The following is a 25167-nucleotide window of genomic DNA, read 5'->3' on the forward strand; positions in this document are numbered from 1 at the left end:
CTGCTTCCCCTAACACTGATCGGTGATACTAACACCACTATCCAGCAGGTATTCACCCACTTTAAATTAAACCAAACAAAAACAGCCGCAGACTTACTCTGGTAACGTTCCTCAACTCTTTCTGCACTGCATTGACAATTGCATTGGTGCTGCTTCCCAAACCCTTGCTGAGTTTTTCAATTACATCAACTTTGCCTACAACTTCCACGCTGGCCTCAGATTTACTCCGTGCATCACTGACACCTCTCTCCCCTTCCTCGAATTCTGTGTCTGGAGACGGACTGTCTACTGATATCTTTTATTATCCTACAGACTCTCATCTCTATCTTGATCATATCTGTTCCCATAAAAATGCCATTCCCTTTTCTCAATTCCACTGACACCACCACGTCTGTTGTCAGGATGAACAGCTTTCTATTCCAGAACATCAGAGTTGTCCTCCTCCTCAAAGAACAGGGTTTCCCTTCCTCTGCTATCAATGCGGCCCTCACCTGCATCTTCTCCATTTCCTAGAAGTCACCTTCGACCCATCTTCCTGCAGCCATAATGTGGATAGAGTTCTCCTTGTCCTTGCCTACCACCCAACAAGCCTCCACATCCAACACATCATTCTTCATAGCTTCTGCCATAGTCAACAGGATTATACCACTAAATATATCTTTCCTTCCCCCAAGTCCCCTTTTTCCATATGGATCATTTTCTTTGTTACTCCCTTGTCCACTCATCCCTCCCCACTGATTTCCCTCCTGGCACTCACCCTGTAAGTGGAGCAAGTGCTGTACTGCCCCAAACCACATCATCGCCACCATGCAGGGCCCAAACAGGCCTTCCAGGTGAGGCAACTCTTCACCTGTGAGTCTGTTAGGCTCATCGTATCTAGTGTTCACATTGTGGTCTCCTCTCCATCAGTGAGACCTGACGTAGATGAAGGGATGTCGGTCCATGGTCTCTTCTGCTGCCACGATGAGGCTACCCTCAGGTTGGCAGAGAACACTTCATGTTCCATCTGTGCAGCCTCCAGCCTGATGGCCTGAGAATCACGTTGTCTAATTTACAATAATTTCTCCACCTCCCCCTTCTCTCTTTTTGCATTCCACTTTTTTGCTCCTCTCATACTCCTTCTCACCTGCCCATTGCCTTCCTCTGCTGCCCCTTCTCCCATTGTACACTGTTCTCTTCTATCAGATTGCCTCTTTTTCAGCCTTTTATCTCTTCTACCTATCACTTCCCAGGTACCTCCCTGCCCCCCCCCCCCCAAACAAAACCTGGCTTTACCTATCACTTGCCAGCTTGTACTCCTTCCCCCTTCCTTTCCAGTCCAGGTGAAGGGTCTCAGCCTGAAATATTGACTGTTCATTCCTCTCTGTAAATGCTACCTGACTTGCTAAGCTCCTTCTGCATTTTGTGTGTGTTGTTCTGAATAGCCAGCATGTTTCTGAATAATTCATCATTGATTCTTGAAGGCTGCAAAATTGCCTAGACAGGCAGAAGGTGAGATGCCGTTCCCAAGCTTGCATTGAGCCATGTTGTAACAGCGTGGGAGACCACAGACCGTTCCAAGTGAGACAGGGAGTTAAAGTGCCAGGCAACAGAAATAGATAAACATTTGGTTTACAAAGCAGTTGCTTTATCTGTGTTTGTTTCCTGTGATGTACGGGAAAGCATGCCATGAGCACCAAGTATATCATGATGGATTTGAAGTGAAGTGAATTGCTGCTTCATCTGGAAGGGAGTTAATGAATTTCTCTTCATTATTGTTTACTTCATACCCAAGATGTAACTACAGAAAACTTGCACAGGCAGAAGCAGTGCAACGTTTGAAATGTTCGTGCTTTCAAGCCTACCTGAGTACCAACTCTCTCTTCTGCTTCCAGGACACTCATCCTGTTGATGCTCCGCTTCCTGCACTCATGCAAAACATGAAAGTTTTATTGTAGGCACGACGGGAGGCCTAGGGAGAAAGAAAGAGGGAGGGGGAGCACCAGAGGAAGATGGAAAGCAGGCAAGGAATGATAGTGAGAGGGACAGAGGGAGATAAAAGAGAAAAAGGGGGGGAATAATAAATAAGGGATGAGGCAAGAAGGGGAGGAGGGGCATTAACAGAAGCTAGAGAAATCAATGTTCATGCCATCAGGTTGGAGGCTACCCAGATGGAATATAAGATGTTGTCCAGAGGAGGCCATGGATTAGCATATCAGAATGGGAATGGGACGTGGAATTCAAGTGTGTGGCGACTGGGAGATCCTGCTTTCTCTGGCGGACAGAGCATAGGTGTTCAATGAAACGGTCTCCCAGTTTGTGTCAGGTCTCACCAATATAGAGAAGTCCACACCAGGAGCACCGGATGCAGTATACCACACCAGCCGACTCAAATCTCTTACTATCTCTTCTTTCAGTTAGTCCTGACGAAGGGTCTTGGCTTGAAACGTCAACTGTACTTCTTCCTATAGATGCTGCCTGGCCTGCTGCATTCCACCAGCACTTTGTGTGTGATGCAAGTTTAATTAGTCCTTCTGCCAATTTGCACTCTTCTCACACCTTCACCTGGCTCAGCGACATACCAGTGACAAACGCTCTCTGCAAACCCACATAATCCTACAGTTCTTTTGGCCCTACTTCCTTCCACTTCCTCCATATTTGTACTGGCGACTATATTTATGTAACCGTTGTCAGAGATCTTTGTCCTCCTCTCGCTCCCACAGTTCGATTTTTAGATCAAAGGCTGTTCAGGCTTTGCTTTCTTTCTCATCAGCCTCGTGCTTTACAATTTTTGCCATTTTCAATATGATTTCATGTTTTGAAGAGACTATTTCTCCATGTGATTTACTCATCTGTTCTTCATTTTATATCAACCACTTCCCTTATTGAAGCTATTTCCCATGCAATATCGTGAGATACAACATCTGTCCTCTCATTTCTTCCCTTCACTTCCCCCAGAACTGGAACTATCCTTACAGATGAAGAAATAATTTGCTTGCGTGTCTTCTATTCTAATATACTGGATACAGTGTTGACAATGTTGTTTCCTCTGCATCAGAGAAAGCAAACATGGATTGCATAGATGCCTTGTGGAGCACCAGTGTTCAGGACCACCCTGGGCTTTGTCATGCAAGCTACTATAATTATTTCTATTCCCCTCTGTCTGTGTCCTCCTGCACACTTGTAAATAAGCTCAACATAAGCAAAAGAAACAGCAACTTATCTTCAGCCTGAGTATGATTGTATCCTTCCAGACCTTCTTGAATTCTCCAACTTCAGTTAACTTAGTTTTTTGTATCCGTATATGATAAAATTAGCCAGCTCAACTTTGTTATTAATTCAGTATCTCTCTCTTAAGCTATCGGACCAGCTGGACATGTCCGACAGCTGTGCATTGCATAATTTTTATTTTCCTCCTTTGTGGTCTCACCTCCAACTGCCCTCATTTCTGTTTTAATATACCTTTGTTCAGATTTAATCCCTCCAATTCCCCATGCTGACCTATTGGCTGGGTGATATTGTTTACAACCTTGGCCACACTTTACAGAGAGATGTACTTGAAACTTTAGTTTATTTTCTCTTTATTTATTTGTTAATTTAGAGAAGAGCACAGATCCGGCCCTTCTGGCCCAATGAGCTGCACCTCCCAGAAACCCACCTATTTTAACTTTTGTTTAATCACTGGACAGTTAACACTGATCAATCGGTGGTACTTTGGACTGTGCAAGGAAACCGGAGCATCCGGAGGAAACCCACGCATGTCACAGGGAGGGCCTATAACCTCCTTCCAGAGGAAGCCAGAATTGAACTCTGAACTCCAATGTGTCATGCTAACCACTTGACTACAGTGGCTCTCCATGGATGCTACCTGACGTGCTCAGTATTCCCAACAATTTTGCTTTCAACTTCTTTCATCCTTCCGCTTTGTTTGCCTTTTTAGATTTAGTTAGAATTGAGATAACTGTTACTCAAAGTCAGATCACAAAATCTTCTTTGGTTTATCATTCATTGGTATACATCATTGGCTTTACCCCTCTAATCTTCCATGACGGTAGCATCGTAACATAGTGATCAGCGCAGCGCTTTAGAGCAAGGTAAGTATGAAGTGGTTCATTTTAGTAGGTCAAATTTGAAGGCAGAATATAATATTAATGATAAAACTTTTGGCTGTGTGGAGGATCAGAAAGATCATGGGTTCCATGTCCATAGGACACTCAAAGCTGCTGCGCAGGTCGACAGTGTTGTTAAGAAGGTGTAATGTGTGATGGCCTTTATCAACCGTGGGGTTGAATTCGAAAGCCATGAGGTAATGTTACAGCTATATAAGATCTTAGTCAGACCCCACTTGGATTACTGTGTTCAGTTTTGGTCACTTCACTACAGGAAGGAGATTCACAAGGTTGTTAACAGCATTGGAAAACATGCCTTATGAGAATGGGTTGAATGAAATTGGTCTTTTCTCCTTGAAGGGACAGAGGATGAGAGGTGACCTGATAGAGGTGTATAAGATGATGAGAGGAATTAGGGTTCCTAATGTGGACAGCCAAAGGCTTTTTTCTAAGGCTGAAATGACTAACACGAGGGAGCATAGTTTTGTGGTGCTTGGAAGTAGGTACAAAGGGGATGTCCGAGATAAGTTTTTCCACACACAGAGTGGTGGGTGTATGGAATGCACTGCCAGCGATGGTGATAGAGGCGGATACAATAGGTCCTCTAAGAGACTCTTAGATGGGTACATGGAAAAATAGATGGTTATGCAGTAGGGAAATTCTATGCAGTTTCTAGAGTAGGTTACATGGTAGGCACAATATTGTGAGCTGAAGGACCTGTGACGTGCTGTAGACTTCTATGTTCTTAGATCGGGGTTCAATTCCTTTCACTGTCTGTATGGAGCTTGTACCTTCTCCCTGTGACTGAGTGAAATGGCGCATTTCAAAGTGTGTTTCAATGTACGTGTGACAAATAAAACTAATCTTTGTCTTTAATTAGACAATAGATGAGTGAATCTAGTTAAATCAGGGAAAGAAGTCAGCTGATTGTTTATAGCTTTCATTCTGTAAAGAAAGGCTTCTTTTGTGTCTTCCCTGTGTGGGCATGTTTATCTTTGTTTCTCTTGGACAAACTAGGTGGACTTTGTTGCTGTATAAATTGACCTCATTGTGTACCTGACATGGAGAATGGGTTGTTTATTTGAGTTCCCTACTCATTCGCCACGGAATATTCAGTCAGCACCTGAGGTTCAGCCCTCTGGGCTCTTCAGTTCAATTGCTTTGTTGGCTTTTAATTCAGATGTGGCTGATTCCTCTCCTTGTACTATTTGTGCACTGCTTTGTGCACCCACCCTGTAGAATGCCACCTGATCTATGTTTTTGTTCTCTGAACTGAGTTGCATCTCTGAAATCGAGTAAGGTGGCTTTCAATGTTGTTATGGAGCTGCATTAAAACTGTGCAATGTGAAATGCAAGAGGGTTGCAGCTTATCGACCCTGGAATAGTTTGGTCCCATGTCCTCTGTCTCCCAAGCCAAAATTAGCTCAGTAGGTCAGACAACTGAGAGAGAGAGAGGGAGAGGGAGAGGGAGAGGGAGGGAGGGAGAGGGAGAGGGAGAGAGAGAAAGAAACAAACAAACTGAGGCTGGCTAATTTGATAATCTGCAGATAAGGAAAACTTGGAGTAACTGAAGTTGGAGAATTCCTGCGACAGCTCTCCATATAGACGTGATCAGTGCAGGGGAGGGCTTTACCTGTGATGGACTAGACTGTATGCATTATTTTTTGATGGCTTTTCTGTTCAAGGTCATTAGCATTTCTATATCAGGCTGTGATGCAACTAGTCAATATACTCTTCACCACACATTTGTAGAGGGTGGTGAAAGTTTTAGATGTCATGCTGAATCTTAGCAAACTCCTGAGGAAGTAGAGGGAATGCTGTGCTTTCTTTGTAATTGCACTTACATGCTGGGCCCAGCAACTGATAGCACAAAGGAATTTAAAGTTGCTGACCCTCTCCAGCTCTGATCTGCTATTAAGGACTGGCTCGTGGACCTGTAGTTTCCTCCTCCTCTCGTCAATAATCAGCTCCTTGGTCTTGCTGACAATGAGCGAAAGGTTGTTGTTTTGACACCACTCGGCCAGATTTTCAATCTCCCTCCTATATGCTGATTCATCACCACCTTTGATTCAGCCTATGACAGTGGGTGTTGTCAGCGAACTTAAATATGGCATCGGAGCTGTACTGAGCCTCACAGTCACAAGTATAAAGTGAGACTTTTGTATCAAGGTGATCTATTACTGAAGATTGAGGCGTCTTCATAAGGCAAATTGGGTTTTATTTTGGTCGGTAGATTGATAATCCGATGAGAAAATTTGTGTTCTTTTTTTAAAGGGAGAATGGCTGTGCATTTGGTTGATAGGCCATGGAATGCATTTCCGGAAACAATGGACTGCTTTTGAAATGTAAAACATAACAGCAAAATAAAAGTCATTTTATTTTAGTTCACTGGAATCTGCACCAGCTATGGGGCCACTGAGGAACTCTGCATACTTGTTCTTGCAGAAACGTGGCTTCATTACAGCATCCCATGCACCATCGATTTTTAGGCATGCTTCTCAGGCACTTGTGCTGTTATTTTTGGGAATGCACTGCGTGTGACAGTCTGCACTGTGTTTTTCACTTCTGCCCTGAAGGAACACTTTCATTTAGCTGTATACATGTGCATGCATGATTGAAAACAATTGAACTTGAACTATTTAGAGGTATACCCAGTGCTTGATTACCCATCCTGTTGTAATATTTTCTCCTTACGATATTTATCTGTTCCTATAGAGTTATGGAGCCGGCTGGTGGTGTAGTGGTATTAGCACTGGACTTTGAGGCAAATGGTCCCAGGTTCAAATCTGGCCGATTCCTTGCCCGCTTTCCATCCCTGCTGGTTTGAGTGTCAAGCTAACAACACAGCCTCATAATAAAAAAAAGACAAATGCTAAGCAAATGTCAAAAACTGCTGCCCAATGTGCTGCAAGGTGTGAAAAGAAACAACAACAATAGTTTTATGGAGCTTAGCCACATAGTGAGCTGAAAGCCCTGGTTCAATGTTCATGGTTTCACTTGCCTGCATTAATTCTATATTCCACTGTGCCCTGATCATTTAAATACCTGTCTAGATGCCTCTTAAAGGTTATTATTCCTGCTTTCACCACCTCATCTGGCAGTTCATTCCAGATACCAATTATACTTTATATGAAACATTTACCCAGCCAAATTTCTTTAAACTTCCTTCCTCTCATCGACCTATAGTTTTAGACACCCCCAACCATGGGAAGCAAAATCTGGCTATCCACACTATCGACGCCTCTCATAATTTTATATATCTTTGTCGTGTCATTTGCCATCTTTCCAAACAGATCTGGCAAACTAACCTCTCTTTACAAGAAGCTTTTTGAATATATATCTATCCTTCATTCTATTAAGCAGTCTGTATTCTAAAGTGTTGTTGAGTAAATGGTATTTTTCCTCATTTTATCTCTGCTTCCTTTTGCTGCTCACCTTGTAGAGTCATAGAACACTACATCATAGAAATAAGCCCTAGGACCAATTTGTCTGTGCTGATATGGTTTTCTACCTAGCTCCCAACTAGCTACACCCAGACCCTAGTCCTCCATACCCTTCTCATTCATGTACCTGTCCAACTTTCTGTTAAGTGTTACAATTGAACCCTCATCTTTCACTTATGCTTGCAGCTCATTCTATACTCATACCACCCTCAGAGTGAAAAAGAACCCCCTCTGATTTCCTAAAATTTCCCCTTTGACCTATGACCTCTAATCCTAGACTTGCCCAACTTGAGGTAAAATACCAGCATGCATTCACCCTTTCTATACCCCCTCATGATTTTGTATACCCCTTTAAGAACTCATTCGTTCTCATGCTCCAGGGAATAAAATCCTAACATATTCAACCTTGCCCTATAATTCTGGTCCCCAAATGCCAGCAACATCCTTGTAACTTTTTTTGCATTCTTTCAAGGTTATTGAAATATTTCCTGTAGGTAGATGAGCAGAACTAGACATAATACTCCAATGTCTTGTACAACTCAGCATAACATCCCAACATCCCAGTATTCACTGCCCTGATTTATGAAGGCCGATGTGCTAAAAGCTCTCTTAATGACACTATGTGCGATGGCACTTTCAAGGAATTGTGAATATGTGCTCACAGGTCCTTCTATTTAATGGCAGACCTAGAGACTTGCCGTTCACTTTGCAACCTTACCCTGGTTTGTCCTTTTAAAGTGCTATGCCTCACACTTGTTTGCATTAAGCTCCTTCTGTCACTTTTCAGCCCATTTTCCCATCTGGTAGAGATCAAGCTGCAAGCTTTGATCTGCTTCCTCACTATTTGCTACGCCTCCGTTCTTGATGTCATCTGCAAATGTGTTGATCTAGTTTGCCACATAGTCATCAAAATCATTAATATAGCTGCTAAATAATAATGGACGCAGCATTGACCCCTGTAGCACACCAAGTCACAGCTTTAATCATACAGCCAAAATAGTTACAACCATTCATTTAACAATTTCATACATAACGTTTGATGAGAGACTTACAATTTTACAGTTGGCTGTCAGGTATGTGAACCAATGGCTGTTGGTAAGACGTCAGAAGAGGTTCTGATTTTTAGATAAATATAATGCCGGTTTAAACGTTCTAGTGGGTTTTTTTCTCTGTCAGTAATCATGGTGTATTTCTTTATCAGTGATTCCCGATAAACTTACTGTATCACCTACAAAGTCCAGAAGTCTGCCGAACAGGAACTACACCGAAGGGAAGGCACTGGAACTTCAGTGTGTTGCGACAACTTCATCGCCTGTTTCTACCCATCTTTCTGTCAAATGGCAGCTGACTAAAAATGGAGGTGTGATAGAAGACATTCTGTCTTTCACTCACGATCAGTTCCTGCCTGGCAGTTCGTACGCAGCCAGGTATCAGCAGGGTGATATCAGAATGAGCCTGGAAAAGAATGGCATTTTTAAGCTCTTTATTGGCCACCTGCAGCTTGAGGACAGCGGCTTATACTCTTGTGTGGCAGCAGAGTGGGTCAAGGAAGATGGCTCCACGTGGAAAAAAATTCAGGAGAAAAGTACAAACATTGCAACGATTGGAGTTCAGTCATTAGGTACATCATATTCATAATAATTCTCTTATTTAGAATGGGTTTGATCTTAATGCAAATATCGCTGAATATCTATCTTCTATTTTGCTTAATTGACCAGCATTTTGGATGCAGTTGATACCAAAGGCTTTGAGAGCAGGATGCAATTTAAATAATTAATTTTAACAACTGCTCAAAACTTGGAAGGTATTCTTTAGGAGGTGAATATGTTCTTGCAAATTATATCTCTGTATCAAAAGACAGATCCAAAAATGGATTAAACATGGAAAGATTAAGTCAGAGAGCAAGAAGACACGTTTCATGGAATTGTGTCTCATTTTAAATTGGTGATTGATACGGCAATCAGGGGATTCCTCTGGATTGCTCTCAGGTAATTCATTGCTAATATCAACATTGGAAAAGATTCAAAATCTGGGAGAAGGGGATGGGTATTTAGTTTATAAGACATTTGCTCAAATGCAAATCTAGTTCAGTGCAAACAAGCTCCGGTTTCTTTTATCAGTTACGGCTGAGGTGCCTCATGGGTGAACTCATTTATCTGCTACAAAGTTTTCGAAACAATAGGGCTGTTGATTTTTGGAATATTGGGGGGAAATCGTACTAAAGAATATAATTTCTGTATTACAGCCCAGACTCTCAATGTCTCTGCAAGTGGGAGGATGCTCACTTTGAACAAAGGTGATGAGATTGATCTGGTCTGCACAGTAACAGGTGCCGAAGACTTCGGCGTTGAGGTCAGCTGGTATGTCAGCACATCTCCAGCAGCTGACACTCAAAGCGGGAAACTTCTGGTGCACATGAATCTTGCAGCAATAGTTAATGATTCAAACTTCATCACCTTGAACAAAATTAGTAGTAATGACTACAGACTGAGAGTGCAACAAGTTGATGAATCAGATAGTGGATATTACTACTGTGCAGCCTCTGTTTGGACCCCATATATCAAAGCAGCAGAGAAAACCTCTAATCCTCTCCATATCACTGTGGCACTTCTAGGTAATTGCATTCTTCATTGTTTTTCATGCATGAATAATTGGATGTAATGAGCCACATCACATGAAGTTGGAGAACCTTGTGTTCATTGACATACTTTGCATTTTACAGAACTCAAATGATAGAATTTAATGAAGTTAATAATATAAAGATAAACTAATGGTTGTCGTCAATATGAACGGTTTGGAAGAATGTTTTCCTATTTACACCTTGTGATTTAACAAAGCCAATACAGTGGAAAGGGCATTCCAACATTTGTCTGAAAGGAATGTATCTTTTGACACAATCTTCCCTGGTGAGAGCCTATTACAATCATGTGGCTGAATTTTTATGATATTCAAATTCCGACTAGTAACCCTTGCTTTCACTGAGGACTGGATCTGAACAGTTTATTTACTAAGCAAAGGGGAAGAACTCCTTTGTGTACCCCAAGTAAACCTGGTCTTTTCCCTGCACTCTTGACTAATGCCATACTCAATCATGTCACACATGAGTATGGGCCTGGAAGTTGAAAGGAGAAGAGTCTTACCAAGGTCACAGCCTCATTGTGCCAGAATTATTAAGGCCTGAAGTGTCTAAAGTTGGGAGTTGTTTTTGTTACACGTACAAACTGCTGGAGGAACTCATCAGGTCAGGCAGCATCTAGTCAACATTTTGGGCGGAGACCTTTCATCAGGTCTTGGCCCAAAATGCTGGCTCTTTATTCCTTTCCATAGATGCCGCCTGACCTGCTGATTTCCTCCAGCAGTTTGTATGTATTACTCAGGATTCCCTGCATCTGCAAAAACCTTTATGAATTATTTTATTCATAAATGGATTGCTGCCTTATTAAACATGACAGCTAGATTATATGTTAGTGCAAATTTAATCACAGATTTATTATTAATATATGAATTAGAATTATTTTTTCAGCTTGAGCCATACTTTTTTTCTGTTTTTTGTAACTAGCTAGAAATGCTTCAGGCAACTTGCAATAGTACTGTACTATGGATTTTTGAAAATTTTGTGACTTCTTTATCTCTTGACTAATTTAAGTTTCTTGTGCAAGCATCATAGAACTGGCATATTTTCATGATTGAAAATGAGGAATAAAAATATTATTCCAACTGAAATGTTGTTGCTCAAAATTTATGACCAGTTTATTGATTTAAATACAGCTGAGACTATAATAAAATTATGTAAAGGATCACTTGTAAATAGGTTTTGATACATTAATTAGCATTTAAGTGTTAAAAGTAACTTTTGCTCTAATCATATTCACAGATCCTACATATACTGTTCACCTAAGCTCCTTAAGGCTGCCCAGCTCCTCGGGAGAACCAGCAGAGTTTGAATGCCAGTTGCTAGATTTGCAAAACACAGATGATGCAAGACTAGATGTGTCTTGGTATTTCAAGCCAACTGGGTCGGATGGTGTTGCCAGAGTGAGTGTCCCAGTAGCAACAATGGATCAAGATTTGACACTGAATGTGAGCGATCAGTATAAAGAGCGGGCTGAAAAAGGAGAGGTTACTTTCATGAAGCCTGGGACACATACTTTCAAGTTTCAGGTGCAGCATGCATCTCTGTCTGACCGAGGGGAATATTTTTGCAATGTTTCTGCCATGATTAAACAACGAGGAAATAAGTGGGTGAAGAAACAGGAATTATCTTCCTTTGGTGTTGATATGTTCTGGAAAATCGAAGGTAAACTATTCCTAAAAGTTCTGTGGGAAGTTTGTTCTTCAGATCAGGTGCTATGCTGTTCTTTTCTCTGGAACTATACACCATACATATAACTCTTGTTACTTTCTTCAGACATAATACTATTTATAAATGATTTTGTGCTCAGTTAAGATTATTAAAGTGGATCAACTTAGTTTAGTTCTTCCCTTATTCCGCCTTTTTTAATGCTGCCAGTTTTTAAAAGATCTGCCTGGCCTCTGCACCTTCTCAATGAGCATCTGACTGAGTTGGGGAGAGCTAGGAAGGATAGCGTGCAGAGGACGCTGTACTGACTCTCTCTGGTAGAATTATTAATGATTGAGATAATTATGTATGATGTCTTTGGCATTCAGGAGTCATTGCTTGGGGATCATGAAAAATGTGCCTTAGCCAGCATTTAATATTTATACTCCTTCTACTCCTCAGACCCACAGCTAAGCATAACAGCAACAGAGGGAAAATCAGTCGCTACAAAGGGTAGCACTTTTGAAATGACGTGTAGCATTTCTGCAGACCATCTTGAAGTTCCTCATTATTCGGTGGTTATATCAATGAATGAACCAGCCTTTACTGAAGCAAGGGACAGTAAAAAGCTGATCTCATTGAGTCGGGACTCAGTGGTAAAGCTGGAGCAAATGAATATTCAGCACCAAGCAGAAGATCTAGTTTTGGAAAAAGTCAGTGACAAGGAGTTCCGTTTCCGGCTGTACAAGACTCAATTTTCTGATGAAGGATCTTACTACTGCATGGTACAAGCATGGGTTCCTGATGCAAATGGAGGGTGGTCTGAAGCAGTTTCTAATTATTCAAATGCCATTGCTGTCGCTTTTAAAACAGCAGGTAAGTCCTGGATTTTACCTTGCACTGAAGGTCGTAGCAGGCAGGACCAGAGTTAATCATCTGAGCGTGGTTCTGCATAAGATTGAGTTTGGGAAAGTACATAGAAGTTTAAAATTTTGTAAGCTTTTGTGATTGTATGGAATCTTGCTCTTTTGGCAGCTGGCATAAACTTGAAGTGGATCAGATAGTCAGAACTCAGCCTAAATGATGTTTATTACAATGGTATGAAGGTAGAGTGGTCTGGACTGACTGAATAAATAAGCTAAATGATCGGATACATTTCTGCTGAGCTTCCACTGCCCTAATATGAAAATGGGATCCCAGGAGGAAAGGGAGAGATCTGTGGTTAACTCCAGCAATTAATCAAATACCAAATAAAAGACTGCAGGGAATCCCAACCTGGGGTCCACAGACCCCCTGCTTAACGGAATTGATCCATGGCATAAAAAAAGGTTTGGAATAGAATGAAAGGGCTAGAGGTAGACTGAAGAATTGGTAACTTAACAGAAGCAGCAGTAAGAGATTAGAAAGATAAAAAGAGAGAGAGAAAAAGGCTAAAAAAAAATTGAGAGAAAACTGGCAAACATGAAAACAAACAGAGCTCCGTGGAAGGAAGAGGATCATGAGGAAATGGAACATACTTAAGAACAATACTTTGCATCAAGTATCACTGGAGGTGATTATGAATGCTGCAAAGATGAGTTATTCCCTAATGAGTGGTAGAAAGCAGTAGGAGGGAAAAGTGGGCTGAAAAGCCTGTCTCTGTGATATAAGGTTTCCCCCGCTATCCTAAAGTAGAGCGTTCTTATGAGACTGTTCGTAAGCCGAAATTTTGTAAAGCGAAGAAGCGATTATGGGAAGAATTTTTGTGCATTCCCAGACCCAAAAAATAACATACCAAATCATACCAAATAGCACATAAAACCTAATATAACACTAACATATAGTAAAAGCAGGAATGATATGTTAAATACACAGCCTATGTAAAGTAGAAATAATGTATATACAATGTAGTTTTACTTACCAGAAGATTGAGCCAAAACCGATTTGTAGAAAAAAATCGGCACATACATGCTTGCGCACACACCTGCCCGTGCAAGGCTTCACAGTCACGATACTCTCTCTTAGGGTAAACACAAGTTTAAAGCAGGCATCTTTTTTCGTAAAAGCGAAAATCCTCTCTCGGTTAGCGAGAACAGGTACTAATGTAGGTCTTTGGTAACAGTGAGCTGTCGTAAAGCGAATGTTCGGAAACCAGGGGAACACCTGCATGACTACAACGCAACAACACAAGAAGCAATATGATCAGCAGTTCGTTTGTTTCCTGGAACTCACTCTGCCCAAGTTGTTGTTATGAACTTTGTACAGCTCAGAGCCAGCACTGATCCCTCTGGCACCCCACAAATTATAACTTCCCAAACCAAAAATGACCAGGATGACTTTTACGCTTTCTCTCCATTAACCAGTCCACAGTCCACAAGTGTTTATAACCCTCAATGCGAACACTCTTGCATCCATTTGCTCCTCATCTCTTCTTCCAGTTACAACCACATATAAACAAAATAGACTAACACATTAGTTGCATACAATTTCCTTTTCATAAATCCTTATTAGTTCTGCCCCATTCTGTTGATAGGCCAGCAGGTCATGATTTCACTGCCTTCTTTAGAGTTTAAATAATAGTTTTATTTCCCCACACACATTTCAAGTTGCTGACCTGATGTGGTATTTTTAACTCATGATTGGAAGAAAAAGATCCATGGCTTCAAAGAAGAGAATGGGGTTTCTTCCAGTATTTTGGCTTACAGATAGTTTCATGATATGTATTGTTTGTGCAGAGTAAGGCACACCTAAGACCACAGCTTTGTAGTCAGGAAGATTGCACACTCCATTTCAAGGCTTTTCCAACTTGGCCACAACTAGATTTTCCTGCTCATGGTTTCCATGCTTTCCAACAATTCTCTGTGAAGGAAAGGTGCTGCTGAAGGAACTGTGCAATCAGTCAACATCAACACAACTGTGCACCAGCAAGGCCAAATAATCCCAGGAAAGATTGCTAAGAAAACAGTTTGTCTTTTAATATCCAGTGCTCAGTGCTGCCCAATCACAGAAATTCAGAGTTCTTTTAGACATTCTGTTATAGACCTTAAGTTGTGTAAAGTACAATTTGTTCATCTTCCTTCTGCTAAATGCAATTCCAAAGTTTAAAAATGTGCTTGCATTTAATGATGAGCGTTTATAAATTAAACCATTGCTTGTCTATTAATGTCTCATTTTAATCTATAGCACCTCAGTTTAATGTGACATTGGAGTCGGAGAGACCTCGTGTGTACCAAGGAGAGACTTTGGAAATGAATTGCACTATTGACCTGCCGGAGATACCAGACACCTCAGGTAATTTTAGAAAACTTATCCTAGATCTATTATGGTGTGTAGTGCCAGAATAACTTCTCTGGGTTGATTGACATTCAGCAGATTTGTGTGTTCAGTGAGCTACTGTGATTTCTCATAACAGCTGCTGTCATTTAGGAATTTGCTCTGATTCAATTCATACAGTCCCACTACTTGTATTTTACACAAAATGTATGTACTTCAGGGAATGTTGCATTTATCAGATATGCAGGGTGCTTAATGTCAATGGACTTGAAGAAAAATGCTCTTCATTTGAAATGCTCCCCATACTTTGTGTCAAAATCAGACCTAGAGTTTCATCAGAGTTATGAACTGCTCACCAAACCACCCTTAGCTTGATCCTCCCCCCCCCCCCTCCCCCCGGTGACAGCCTCATCAGCTCAGACCTTTTAACCAGCCTTCTGTGAAATGCACAGATGCCTGCACAACCAGTGACCTCTGACCCAAAGCCTGTCAGTGTTGTCACAGCTCGAATAGTTGGGGATGTCTTGAATGTGTGTGAATATTTACAAACACTGAATACTGCAATTATTATTTTTTAAATTATTTCATTTTTAAGAAAAATAATTGATTGAAACATCTAAGAGCCCATTCCAAAAAAACTTTAATTTGACTTTCAAATTAACTGACTTGAAATGTAAGCTACCGGAAAGTTATCTGCTTGATATTCCTCTCCATTGAAAGGAACGGAGTATCTGAACTGATTCATCTGTCAGGTTTGCCAGCTGAATAACAGCATGGCTGATGCCCTCTACCACTGAATCCAATGATGCCAATGTAGACTGTATATGGAATGGAGGCAGCTGTGTGGAAGTTTGGCATAAGTTTTGGATGAGTGGGTTTTGGATCTCTTTGTTAAATCTCTTGCTTCCAACCAATTTTTTTGATGCTCTTCCCCCATCCCTCTCTCCTCTTCCTCTGTAAGAAAGGTTGAAGTATCTATTGGTCTTATTCATCACTCCCCAGGATACTGTATGCTTAGAACTCTTATCTGAACTGGTGTTATATTTGAAGTTCTTCCAAGACAAAAATACACTGAATAAGGTGGTATAAAATTAATACCTGTGGGTTCAGCACAGACATTGCAGGCTGAAGGGCCTTTTCCTGTGCTGTACTGTTCTATGTTCTTTGGCTTTCTTAAGTTAGTCTGAGAGTTGTCATGATTGAGTGCATTCAGTTACTCCTGCGATAATTAATCTACTGGAATTTTGTTATGATGGCTATTGTCTATAATAGGTTAAAGCTCTACCCATTTTCACTGATAAACCTTTTGAGCTTTCATGATATATTTGGTATATGTGTCCATAACCAATGTATTACTAATGTAAGATATATAAAATTACTCTGGTGTGTGAATTTCAGATTAGCAGCTGTGGATAATCTGTGACAGGCAGAGGTTCAGTGGTATTTTGAGTTTCTACACTGCTTTCAAAATAATGGTGATGTTGATGGTGCATGGTTAGTACAGGTATCGAGAATTTGCTACCAAGGTGCACTACAAGATGCCATAATTAACCTTGCAAAAATCAGCCTCTTGTTCTTTAGCTCCATGAAATCCATTGGTTCTGGTCCTGCATGATACTTGCAAACTTTTGGCACATGTTAATACTGGTCTGGATGTCAAACTTATTTTTAAGAAATGAGACATTATCGATTATTGCTAATGAATATTTCTGACACTGAAACCTAATTAATGCAACTGTAGGATATATCCCTTATAGTATTTAATTACTGGATATTTTTTAAAAACTTGAAGTAAACTTTTCTCCCTTTGTGTCCTGCTTTTAATCTAATTTTCTCCTCCAAATCAGATACAAAAAAGATTCAACAACTTTCCTCCGCTGCCTCTGTTAATTTCTTAAGTCCTCAGCTTACTCAGTTTATTTGGTTAATAAGATAGCCGGGTGGTTGTTTGCATTTTGGTCACAGTGCTCTTCTCCCCTCACCAACACTATCAACAGTACATACCGCAAAATATTGTGAAATTTGAGCATTAGAAAAATCTTATTTTTAAAATGAATCGTGAAATCTGCCTTATCAATGTTTTTATAAGCCAGGGCATTTGATGTGCTGAGAGGTATTGGTTGAAGGCATTTTGTATGCATCTGGGTTTATTTTTAAGGAACAATCAAGATGTCATTGACTCCTCCCTTCCCATTGTGAAAGATGAACAGTGCTCTCTTTGGAAGGCAATTTGGACAGAAGTCTATACTGATTACTGATTTTCTAATTCCATTGCTGATTTATTGCCAATAAGTAATATTCTAACTCCCTTTTGAGTAAATGTGAATATTCCTATACAAGTGTCCTTGTCTAAGTAAATAAGTTGAGTGACATTACTCAAATCCAGAAGTTAATATGGCGTCCAATACTGTGAATCCTATAAATGGGATTGAATTGAATTTAGATGCATGTTATAGACCATTTATTAATCTAAATGATTTATTGACTTTCCTCAGATGTTTTATTTGAGGTAGAATGGTTCTTCCAACGGCATTCTTTTAATGTCAGCCAGAGCCCTTTGGTAATTGTGGATCAGAAATCAGTGGTGACATACCTGAAGGACTTTGGTACCAGCAGCATGAGCGTTGAGCGAACGGGCATGCAGCAATTCCGTCTGCGCTTACACTGCTCAGATAGCGATTTTTCTGGAGATTATTCCTGCACAGTGGCACCCTGGATAAAATCTGAGACTGGAACATGGCAGAAAATAACACCACAACAATCTGGTATACTTTCAGTACGCGTTGATATTTCAGGTTAGTTTCAATTTGCTTGCAAAGGAGAAGCCAGAGAACAAATCTTAGGAATTCTAATGATCCTTGTGTTTTTAGTGTGTGCAAAGAGTGTGAATGTTATTTGGTGGGGGAAAAAATATACCTTCCCATCTTCCCTCCAACGTTGGTAGGCAATGGGATGCGTATTTTCATATAATTATCAATGTTTAAAGTGGTAAGTGTACAGGAAGAATAAATTATCTTAAATTATGCATCCTGGAAAATGCATTATAGATTAATTATAATTTTAATTTGGAGCCATCTATATTTTGCCTTTTTATCTGGCTTGGGTTACAGAGAACGATCACAGAATCAAATGAAACCTCGCAGAAATTAACCAATATTGTGTCGACCGAGATTTGTGGTGGGTTCTACCAGGCTTGGACATTGATAATAAACCTGGTATTGAGTGAATGAGGAAAAGCTGTTGGGCCACTTCATGGTTAGCATCTTGTTAGGACAGATACCTTGAACTAATAATGTAGCTTTTTTTTAGTTATCTTGAAAAGCAAAGATACTTTGATGACATAATTACCTCTTCAATAAAAAGGAATCCCAGTTAATGCTGAAGATATTTACAAGAGCATTTTAGCATTGTGCATTTCTGTCCTGCGACCTGACTCTAGGTAGCATATAACGTGTGATTCTCTCAAGGTGAAAATTTCATGAGCTTATGTCCATCAAGATTGCATGAGAATAGTAGAAGCTTAAAAACTGTGAGAAATATTAAAATGCTGAAATTTAATTATAAGGTATTTACAAAGTTAATATTAAGAACCAAGGGAGTGAGTGTTTAATTGGGCAACTTGGTGAATAAAAGAAACTTGAAAGTACATGTTAGAAATAATAAGGTGCTAGAATAGAAATAAGTGGTTTAATACAGGAAGGATAATATAGAATGATGTAGTAACTTATTGTTTCCACTTTTTGTTTTCTTTTAGTGCTAGATTCCTTTAAGATGCCTTTGTTGTATGGGATTGGCAGTGCCTTATTGATTGGCATTCTCGCCTGTGCCATCGGCTATTGCGCTTTTCCAAGTGCACCTAGAGGAAGAAATGTCCCGAAAGATGAGCGACGTGGGTTACTCCAGAAATGTCTGAGCTGAGATCTCTTGCACTGTTTAGTGACCACTGGAGAGAAACTACTGAAACTACCTGTATGCTGACATTTGAGGACGACAAAGAAAATGTCAAATCTTTAAGAATTTGGCCTCATGCAATGATTTGTAATTATTTTTAAGAAAGCCATGTTCAGTCTTGAGTAAAAATATTTTGGGAATGGCAGTGTGATTTCTGCAGATTTATTATTTTTCACTGCAATAAGTCATGCTACGGGAGATACTGCCAGTTTCTTCCACCTTTGCCATTCTGTCAAGTAGGGCTGGACCAAGCTGCACTCCCCTGGTGCCTGCTGGTCAGTCACCGTGTTGTGCTTTCAAATTACCACTGGTGGGTCACGCAATAAACTCCATTCTCTTGAGTGCTAACAGGAATAAGTATTTGCTCCGCCAAGGCAAGTTCAAAATCATTGTGTGATGATTATAGAGGTAATTTTATGCAAAAAGGCAGAGGCTAGGGGAATAAACAAGATGTTCAGCATGTTCTCAAAATCTTTCTCATTGGACAAAAGTGTACCGAATAAGGGGGAGCTTTTCTGCCAGAGGGAAATATATTCTCAGCTATTTTTAGACAGGGCATGAAGTTCCATTTTAAATGATGAATTCCAATAAATGGGGAAACATTTTATTGCTGTCTTTGAATGTGTATTACAAATTAAAATTTATACAAAGAACAATGGAAATAATATAAAAAAACTCCAATACAATCCACTTATGACATGCCTGGCTTTTTGTTAGAATATATTGCATTTCAAGTCTAAACAATTAACTACTTTATTAATCACACTTTTTCTGGAAAATGATCACTGCAGTCAATAGCCTGTAACTTCGCTTTCGGAGATGAGCTTTTGAACTGCATGGATGACCTGGCATTTTTACGGTGTGAACTGAAGTTTGAAAGGTGGAGGATGGTTGTGGCGTGGCGTGCACAGGCTGAATCGAGCCAGCAGACTGGGCCCAAGAACACAGAACGAGCCAATTTATGGCTGTTGCTAGAGCTGATTGGAAGCCAGGGAGAGCTGACTGGATCCAGGGAGAGGAAGAGTCAATGCGGCGGAGCCTGTTCCCAAGCGAGGAACCAGTGAATGTTTGACTGGTTTAAGCATTGGGCCAGATTGGAAAGATTGGGTGCAGGCCAAATCGAGGCTGCAGGGTCCGGGCTCAAGAGCGAGGAACAAGCCAAGGATTGGCCGACCTACGTGCCGGGCCAGATTGTAAAGGTCATGGGGTCGGGGCTGGTGACGAAGGGCAGACTGGGGTTCAGTTCAATGCTCGGCGGTTCATCTCTATCCTGAACTGAGGATGGGGCCTGCAGTTAACGGTCTCCTGGATCACCTGTGACTGAGCTCACTTCTGTGAACTTCAGTTCTGAACGTTATTTGCCTACTTTTTGTTGTTTGCACGATTCATTCTTTTTTTTTTGCACATTGGGTGTAGGATGCTCTTCGTTTTAATGTGTCCCGTTGGGGTTCTTTGGTTTGTAGCAGCTTGTAAAGAGATGAATCTCAAGGTTGTATGCAATTTACATACTTTGATAATAAATGTGCTTTGAAATTTGAAGTAATCACATAGTAAATTATTAGATAATTTCTACTTGGCTTTATTTGAAGAGTCTAGACCTGAAACATCAACTCTTTATTTCCCTTTATAGTTGCTGCATGATCTGATGTATTCATCTGGTAATTTGTCTTTCACATTGCTACAGTGCTTTGGCCAAATGCTGTAGTTAATTTATACAATTTTTCACTGTTGCAACATAGTCTGCCCTTGCAGTACTGACATTTCTGAACTCTTTAAAAGTTCAGGTGTAAAGACTAGTTCTTGAGCAATTGGGTATTATTTGCCAGAAAGGCAGAATTCTTTCCAGTCCTCAGTTTGTATTTCAAATGAAAGACTACCATTATCCATGGCTACGTTCTTTCTAAGATGCACAGTTCTCCATAGTCATCATGATTATATAGGAGGTGTGAAACAAATGAGCCCCTTACCCCTACTTTGTGCACCGAGGACACTTGGAGAATGAGAGCAAAGTCTCGTCATCAGCACCAAGCACCTACCCCCCACAAATAGGCCTAAAATACCTGGTGCAATAGTTAAAAGATCAAATTTGGTGCAGAGATTTAACATTGTGTTGAACTTTACAGCATCAGTGTGAATTTTCATGACTTTCTCGGCAGGAAGACAGCCAGTTGTCCGTTCACTGTCCCATCGCATTGATGGAAAGAATTTCAGCCAGTCATACTGCCTTCTCGTAATAATGATCTAAAGGGCCACCTATAGAAGGGACTGTACATACTTTCCTTTTTTTTTGCAGAAAATGTGGAAAATACGGGGTGAAATTGCTCAACAGCTAGAACTTCTGTTTCCCAGTGGTGCCATAACCTTGTTAACATCAGTGAATGGCAGGCTATATTTTGCCGACAGGAATCTTGCACTGCACTATTAAATGCCTCATGCTGTTGAAATGGCAATACAACTTTAAATGCATTAACGCACTGAGCCCGCAGTGGGTGAGAGCCCAGATTTGAATGTTTAGTCATAAAGCAGTACAATAGCTACAACTGCAGCTGACTTCCCACCTGCAGAAGTTAATACTTGAGATGTAACCATCTCCAGAGAAGTTAAACCAGCAGTCCTGTGCAACAGATCTGAAGAGGCAGAGCATATCTCTGCAAAGTATGTGTGTGTGTGAGAGCTACTTTGTTTTGTACAGGTGAGTGAACACTCCATTTGGTTGGAATATTCATGAGTCTGTAAAATATTACTGATACATTACATTTAGCGGTGCTTTTGCCCTGTTAGTATAAAGAACTGAGATCAAGGCTTGGGCCTACTCCAACTGCTCCAGGGAGCGGATCTACGGACTCCGTCTGGTTCAGAAGGCTGTCGTTTGCTCCTGTTGCTGGCATGGTGTGTGTGTGTGTGTGATTTCCCTCTTCGTCAGCTCAGTAATTTTGGTTCTTTCTGTTGGGTTTTTCATGTTTCTTTCGTTGGGGCTAGCTGTAAACAAACAAATCGCAAGGTGTATAATTTATACATTGATAATAAATGTATTTTGAACTTGAAATTTTGCTTAGAATTGTATTCTCATGCCTTTTAAACATTAGCAGTTACAACTTAATTAATTCAATTAGAACAACTGATGGTTACAATTGTTCACTTATTTAAATCTTTTTTCACTTAAGAGAATTGTAACTCTTTTTCTGCAGACTTGTATGTGTTTGCCAGCCTTATGATGTTTTCCTTTTTTTGTATCTTCAAACATTTCCTTTACAGATTGTCAAATTGTGCAATTTTATATTTTCAAATAATCCAACCAGACTTGCTGATCATGAAACTACCAGCATTATGCCCTGATGTTGTTTTTCTTAGAATATTGTCAGTGTTGATTTTCATTGTAGAGCAGATGTTTAAGTTATTAATGTATGCATTCCTCCCCATACTACTTTTACACCTAGTCTGTTTGGACATTTATCAGTGGTTGCTAAGATGTGGTCCACTCTGGTTTTCTTTTGTCCTTCGTGAGAGTATTTTAAATTAGACTTGATCTATGACACAGCTTGCTTAAGATAGACCCATTGGTGGTACAATTCAACTGGTGTGCCTGAGGGTAATTTATGTAGGGTATGGTAATGGGAGGAAATATTAATCAAGCTTGAACAAAGTCTGTTCTTTCATTTCAAAAACTGTTAATGGAATTTCACCCTGTGGGCTTCAGCTTTGCACTAGTAATACTTGATCTTTTTTTTAAAATAAAAATGGAACACACTTTTAAAGAATGTGAGTGCCATGTCCACAATCCCAGGTTCATCTGGGGGAAAAGGAAAAATCAAATATCTGTTACATTTTGATTTTTTTTCACTCTAGCCCTTCCCATTTTTCCTGTGTGATTTCATGAGTTTGGCTCTGCAGGAAACCAAATGAAAAACTGTAGGGCACTCATTCTCTATCACAGAGATTCCCAACCTGGGATCATTGATTAATGATGAGGCTCCAAGGTATAAAGAAATTGGGAATGCCTGCTCTATCATATGTAAATATATTCCGAAGTATCCAAGACGTTCCTTTCAAAGTGCTAATTTACTGAAATTGATTTTGGTCTTTAAATATGTTTATTTAATTTGCTAAGTGAGGTTTTGCCAGCAGATTTGTATAATTCAAAGTATAAAAACTTTTTAAAAATTATCTACAATGCTCATGAACAATTCAATTTTATTAAATTTGTTTGAAATTCCTTCTGTATCTTTTTACTTTACTTGCCGCTGTAATTTGCATAGTTGTGCCAAGCTATTTATTACAAAGTTGCTCATTTGTGTTCATGATTATTTGTTGTGCTATCTCATGTGGCAAACTACAGTAAAAGGTTTTTTGTCTATTCACTCTAGTCATCCATTAACTTGATTTCTGTCTTGCACCCTTCTGTTTCTTTAGTTCTTTCCTGCTCCATCCCTACCACTAAGCTCGTATCTATGGCAAAATTGGGGCAAAAGGGTTCAGTGTGGTGTGGTTATGTTCTGCTCTTCAAGGTTTCCTGGTTTATAACGCCTTACAGGTCCTGAACCTGCTACACTTGGATTCCTGAAGCAGCTTTCCAGCACACCTGAAATTAAGTAGAAAGTTACAGGAATGTTTCATCTCTTGTTCTGTCCTGCCTGTGTATCAAAGATCTGGCATGGCAATGTGTTACAATTCTTGGGAACACCAGCAGATCATTAGGAAAATGGAGACCAGAAGCCAACTCTCTGAACCTTGGTATCTCCAAACTATGCTCACTCTCTGTGGATGTTATTCATTTCCTGTCTATGAATCAAGCTAATCTGATTTCAATTCTTCTGTGCCCAACTCTGCACTTCATTGTGTGCATCTGTTTTTCATTTTGCCTGACCCCACTTTTTTCTTGTCACTGTCTCCCTGATAACATTTTGCAATTTTCATTTGCTTCTGTTGCTTTCACAATCTTCATTAGCTCTGTTCTTTATTTAAGTTTGTTTCATAACCTGCTGATGCAGAACTTGCTTTTAAGTTTCCACTTTAATCCTGATTCGCTCTTGGAAGAATCAAATCAGTACAGTAGCATGGGGCAGATTAGAGCTGTCCTGTACTCCGGCACCTCTTGCTGAATTGCTTTGCTAATTTTGCAGGACTGAGATTTTGAAGTGGAGCCTCCTTTATATAAAAAACGAGAAGAAATTGATCATTTGGCCCTTAAAATTTGCTCTACTGTAGTAATTGCTCCACTCTTGTAAGGCATTGGTCAAACCGCACCTTATCTAAGAAAGGATGTGTTGGCATTGGAGAGGATTCCAGAGGAGGTTCATGAGAATGATCCTGGGAATGAAAGGTTTAATGTTTGAAGCATGTTTGATGGCTTTGGCTTCTACTTGCATGAGTTTAGAAGAATGAGTGGGATCTGATTGAAGCCTATCAATATTGAAAGGCAGAGATGGAGTGAATGGGGAGAGAATGTTCCCAGTAGTGGGGGAGTCTAGGACCAAAGGGCACAGCCTTAGAATATAACAATGTCCCTTTAGACAGAAATGAGGAACTTTTTAGGCAGTGGGTGGTGAATCAGTGTAATTCATTGCCACTGAGGGTTGTGGAGGGCAAGTCCTTGGGTATATTTAAAGCAGAGGTTGATAGTTTCTTCAAAGGTTACTGGGAGAAAACAGGAGAATGGGATTAAGAGAGATTATAAATCAGCCATGATGGAACAGCAGACCAGATAAGATGGGCCGAATGGCTAATTCTGCTCTGGCGTCATATGGTCTTTCCAGCCTGTACTTCTGACTCTTCACTTATCTGGTGTCTCGAATTCCACTGATTTTTGGCCAGTTTTTACTCAGTATCTGAGCCAACACAGTCCCTTGGGATTGAGAATTCCTATGATACCTTGCTTTGTACGTTTGCAGTGTCAAATTAGGAGCATTGCCCTATTTTGCAAAAATATAGTACCGGTTCAACAATGACTGCTGCTTACAGCCAAGCTGCAGGTTTTGGGTGCACTGTACCTGAACAAATACTGCAAGATGTCTTGGTTATTGCTTTTACCTCATCTGGCAGAATGTTTTGGAAAGACTGAGTATTGCTGATTAACAGATTCAGACGTCGCTGTGGAGTAGAAGAGTCCTCATTCTATCTGCAGCAGAACATGTAATCTTCCAGATATGTTGGAAAA

The 25167-nt window shown here is 40.3% G+C and overlaps 1 protein-coding gene across 2 annotated transcripts in view; it reads left to right on the forward strand.

Annotated features, from left to right (window-relative positions):
* Positions 1 to 21994, forward strand: part of LOC132393304 (prostaglandin F2 receptor negative regulator-like) — a 64230-nt gene extending 42236 nt beyond the window's left edge. For both annotated transcript variants that reach the window (XM_059968353.1, XM_059968354.1), the window contains 7 exons: positions 8733 to 9152; positions 9777 to 10145; positions 11406 to 11828; positions 12273 to 12686; positions 14973 to 15080; positions 17558 to 17857; positions 18817 to 21994. In XM_059968353.1, the coding sequence (XP_059824336.1) occupies positions 8733 to 9152; positions 9777 to 10145; positions 11406 to 11828; positions 12273 to 12686; positions 14973 to 15080; positions 17558 to 17857; positions 18817 to 18980 (2198 nt within the window). In that variant the 3' untranslated portion in view covers positions 18981 to 21994. The remainder of the gene's footprint in view (positions 1 to 8732; positions 9153 to 9776; positions 10146 to 11405; positions 11829 to 12272; positions 12687 to 14972; positions 15081 to 17557; positions 17858 to 18816) is intronic.
* Positions 21995 to 25167: the final 3173 nt, after the last annotated feature.

This window comes from Hypanus sabinus, chromosome 4 (assembly GCF_030144855.1).
Source record: "Hypanus sabinus isolate sHypSab1 chromosome 4, sHypSab1.hap1, whole genome shotgun sequence".
In the NCBI taxonomy this organism is placed as follows: Eukaryota; Metazoa; Chordata; class Chondrichthyes; order Myliobatiformes; family Dasyatidae; genus Hypanus; species Hypanus sabinus.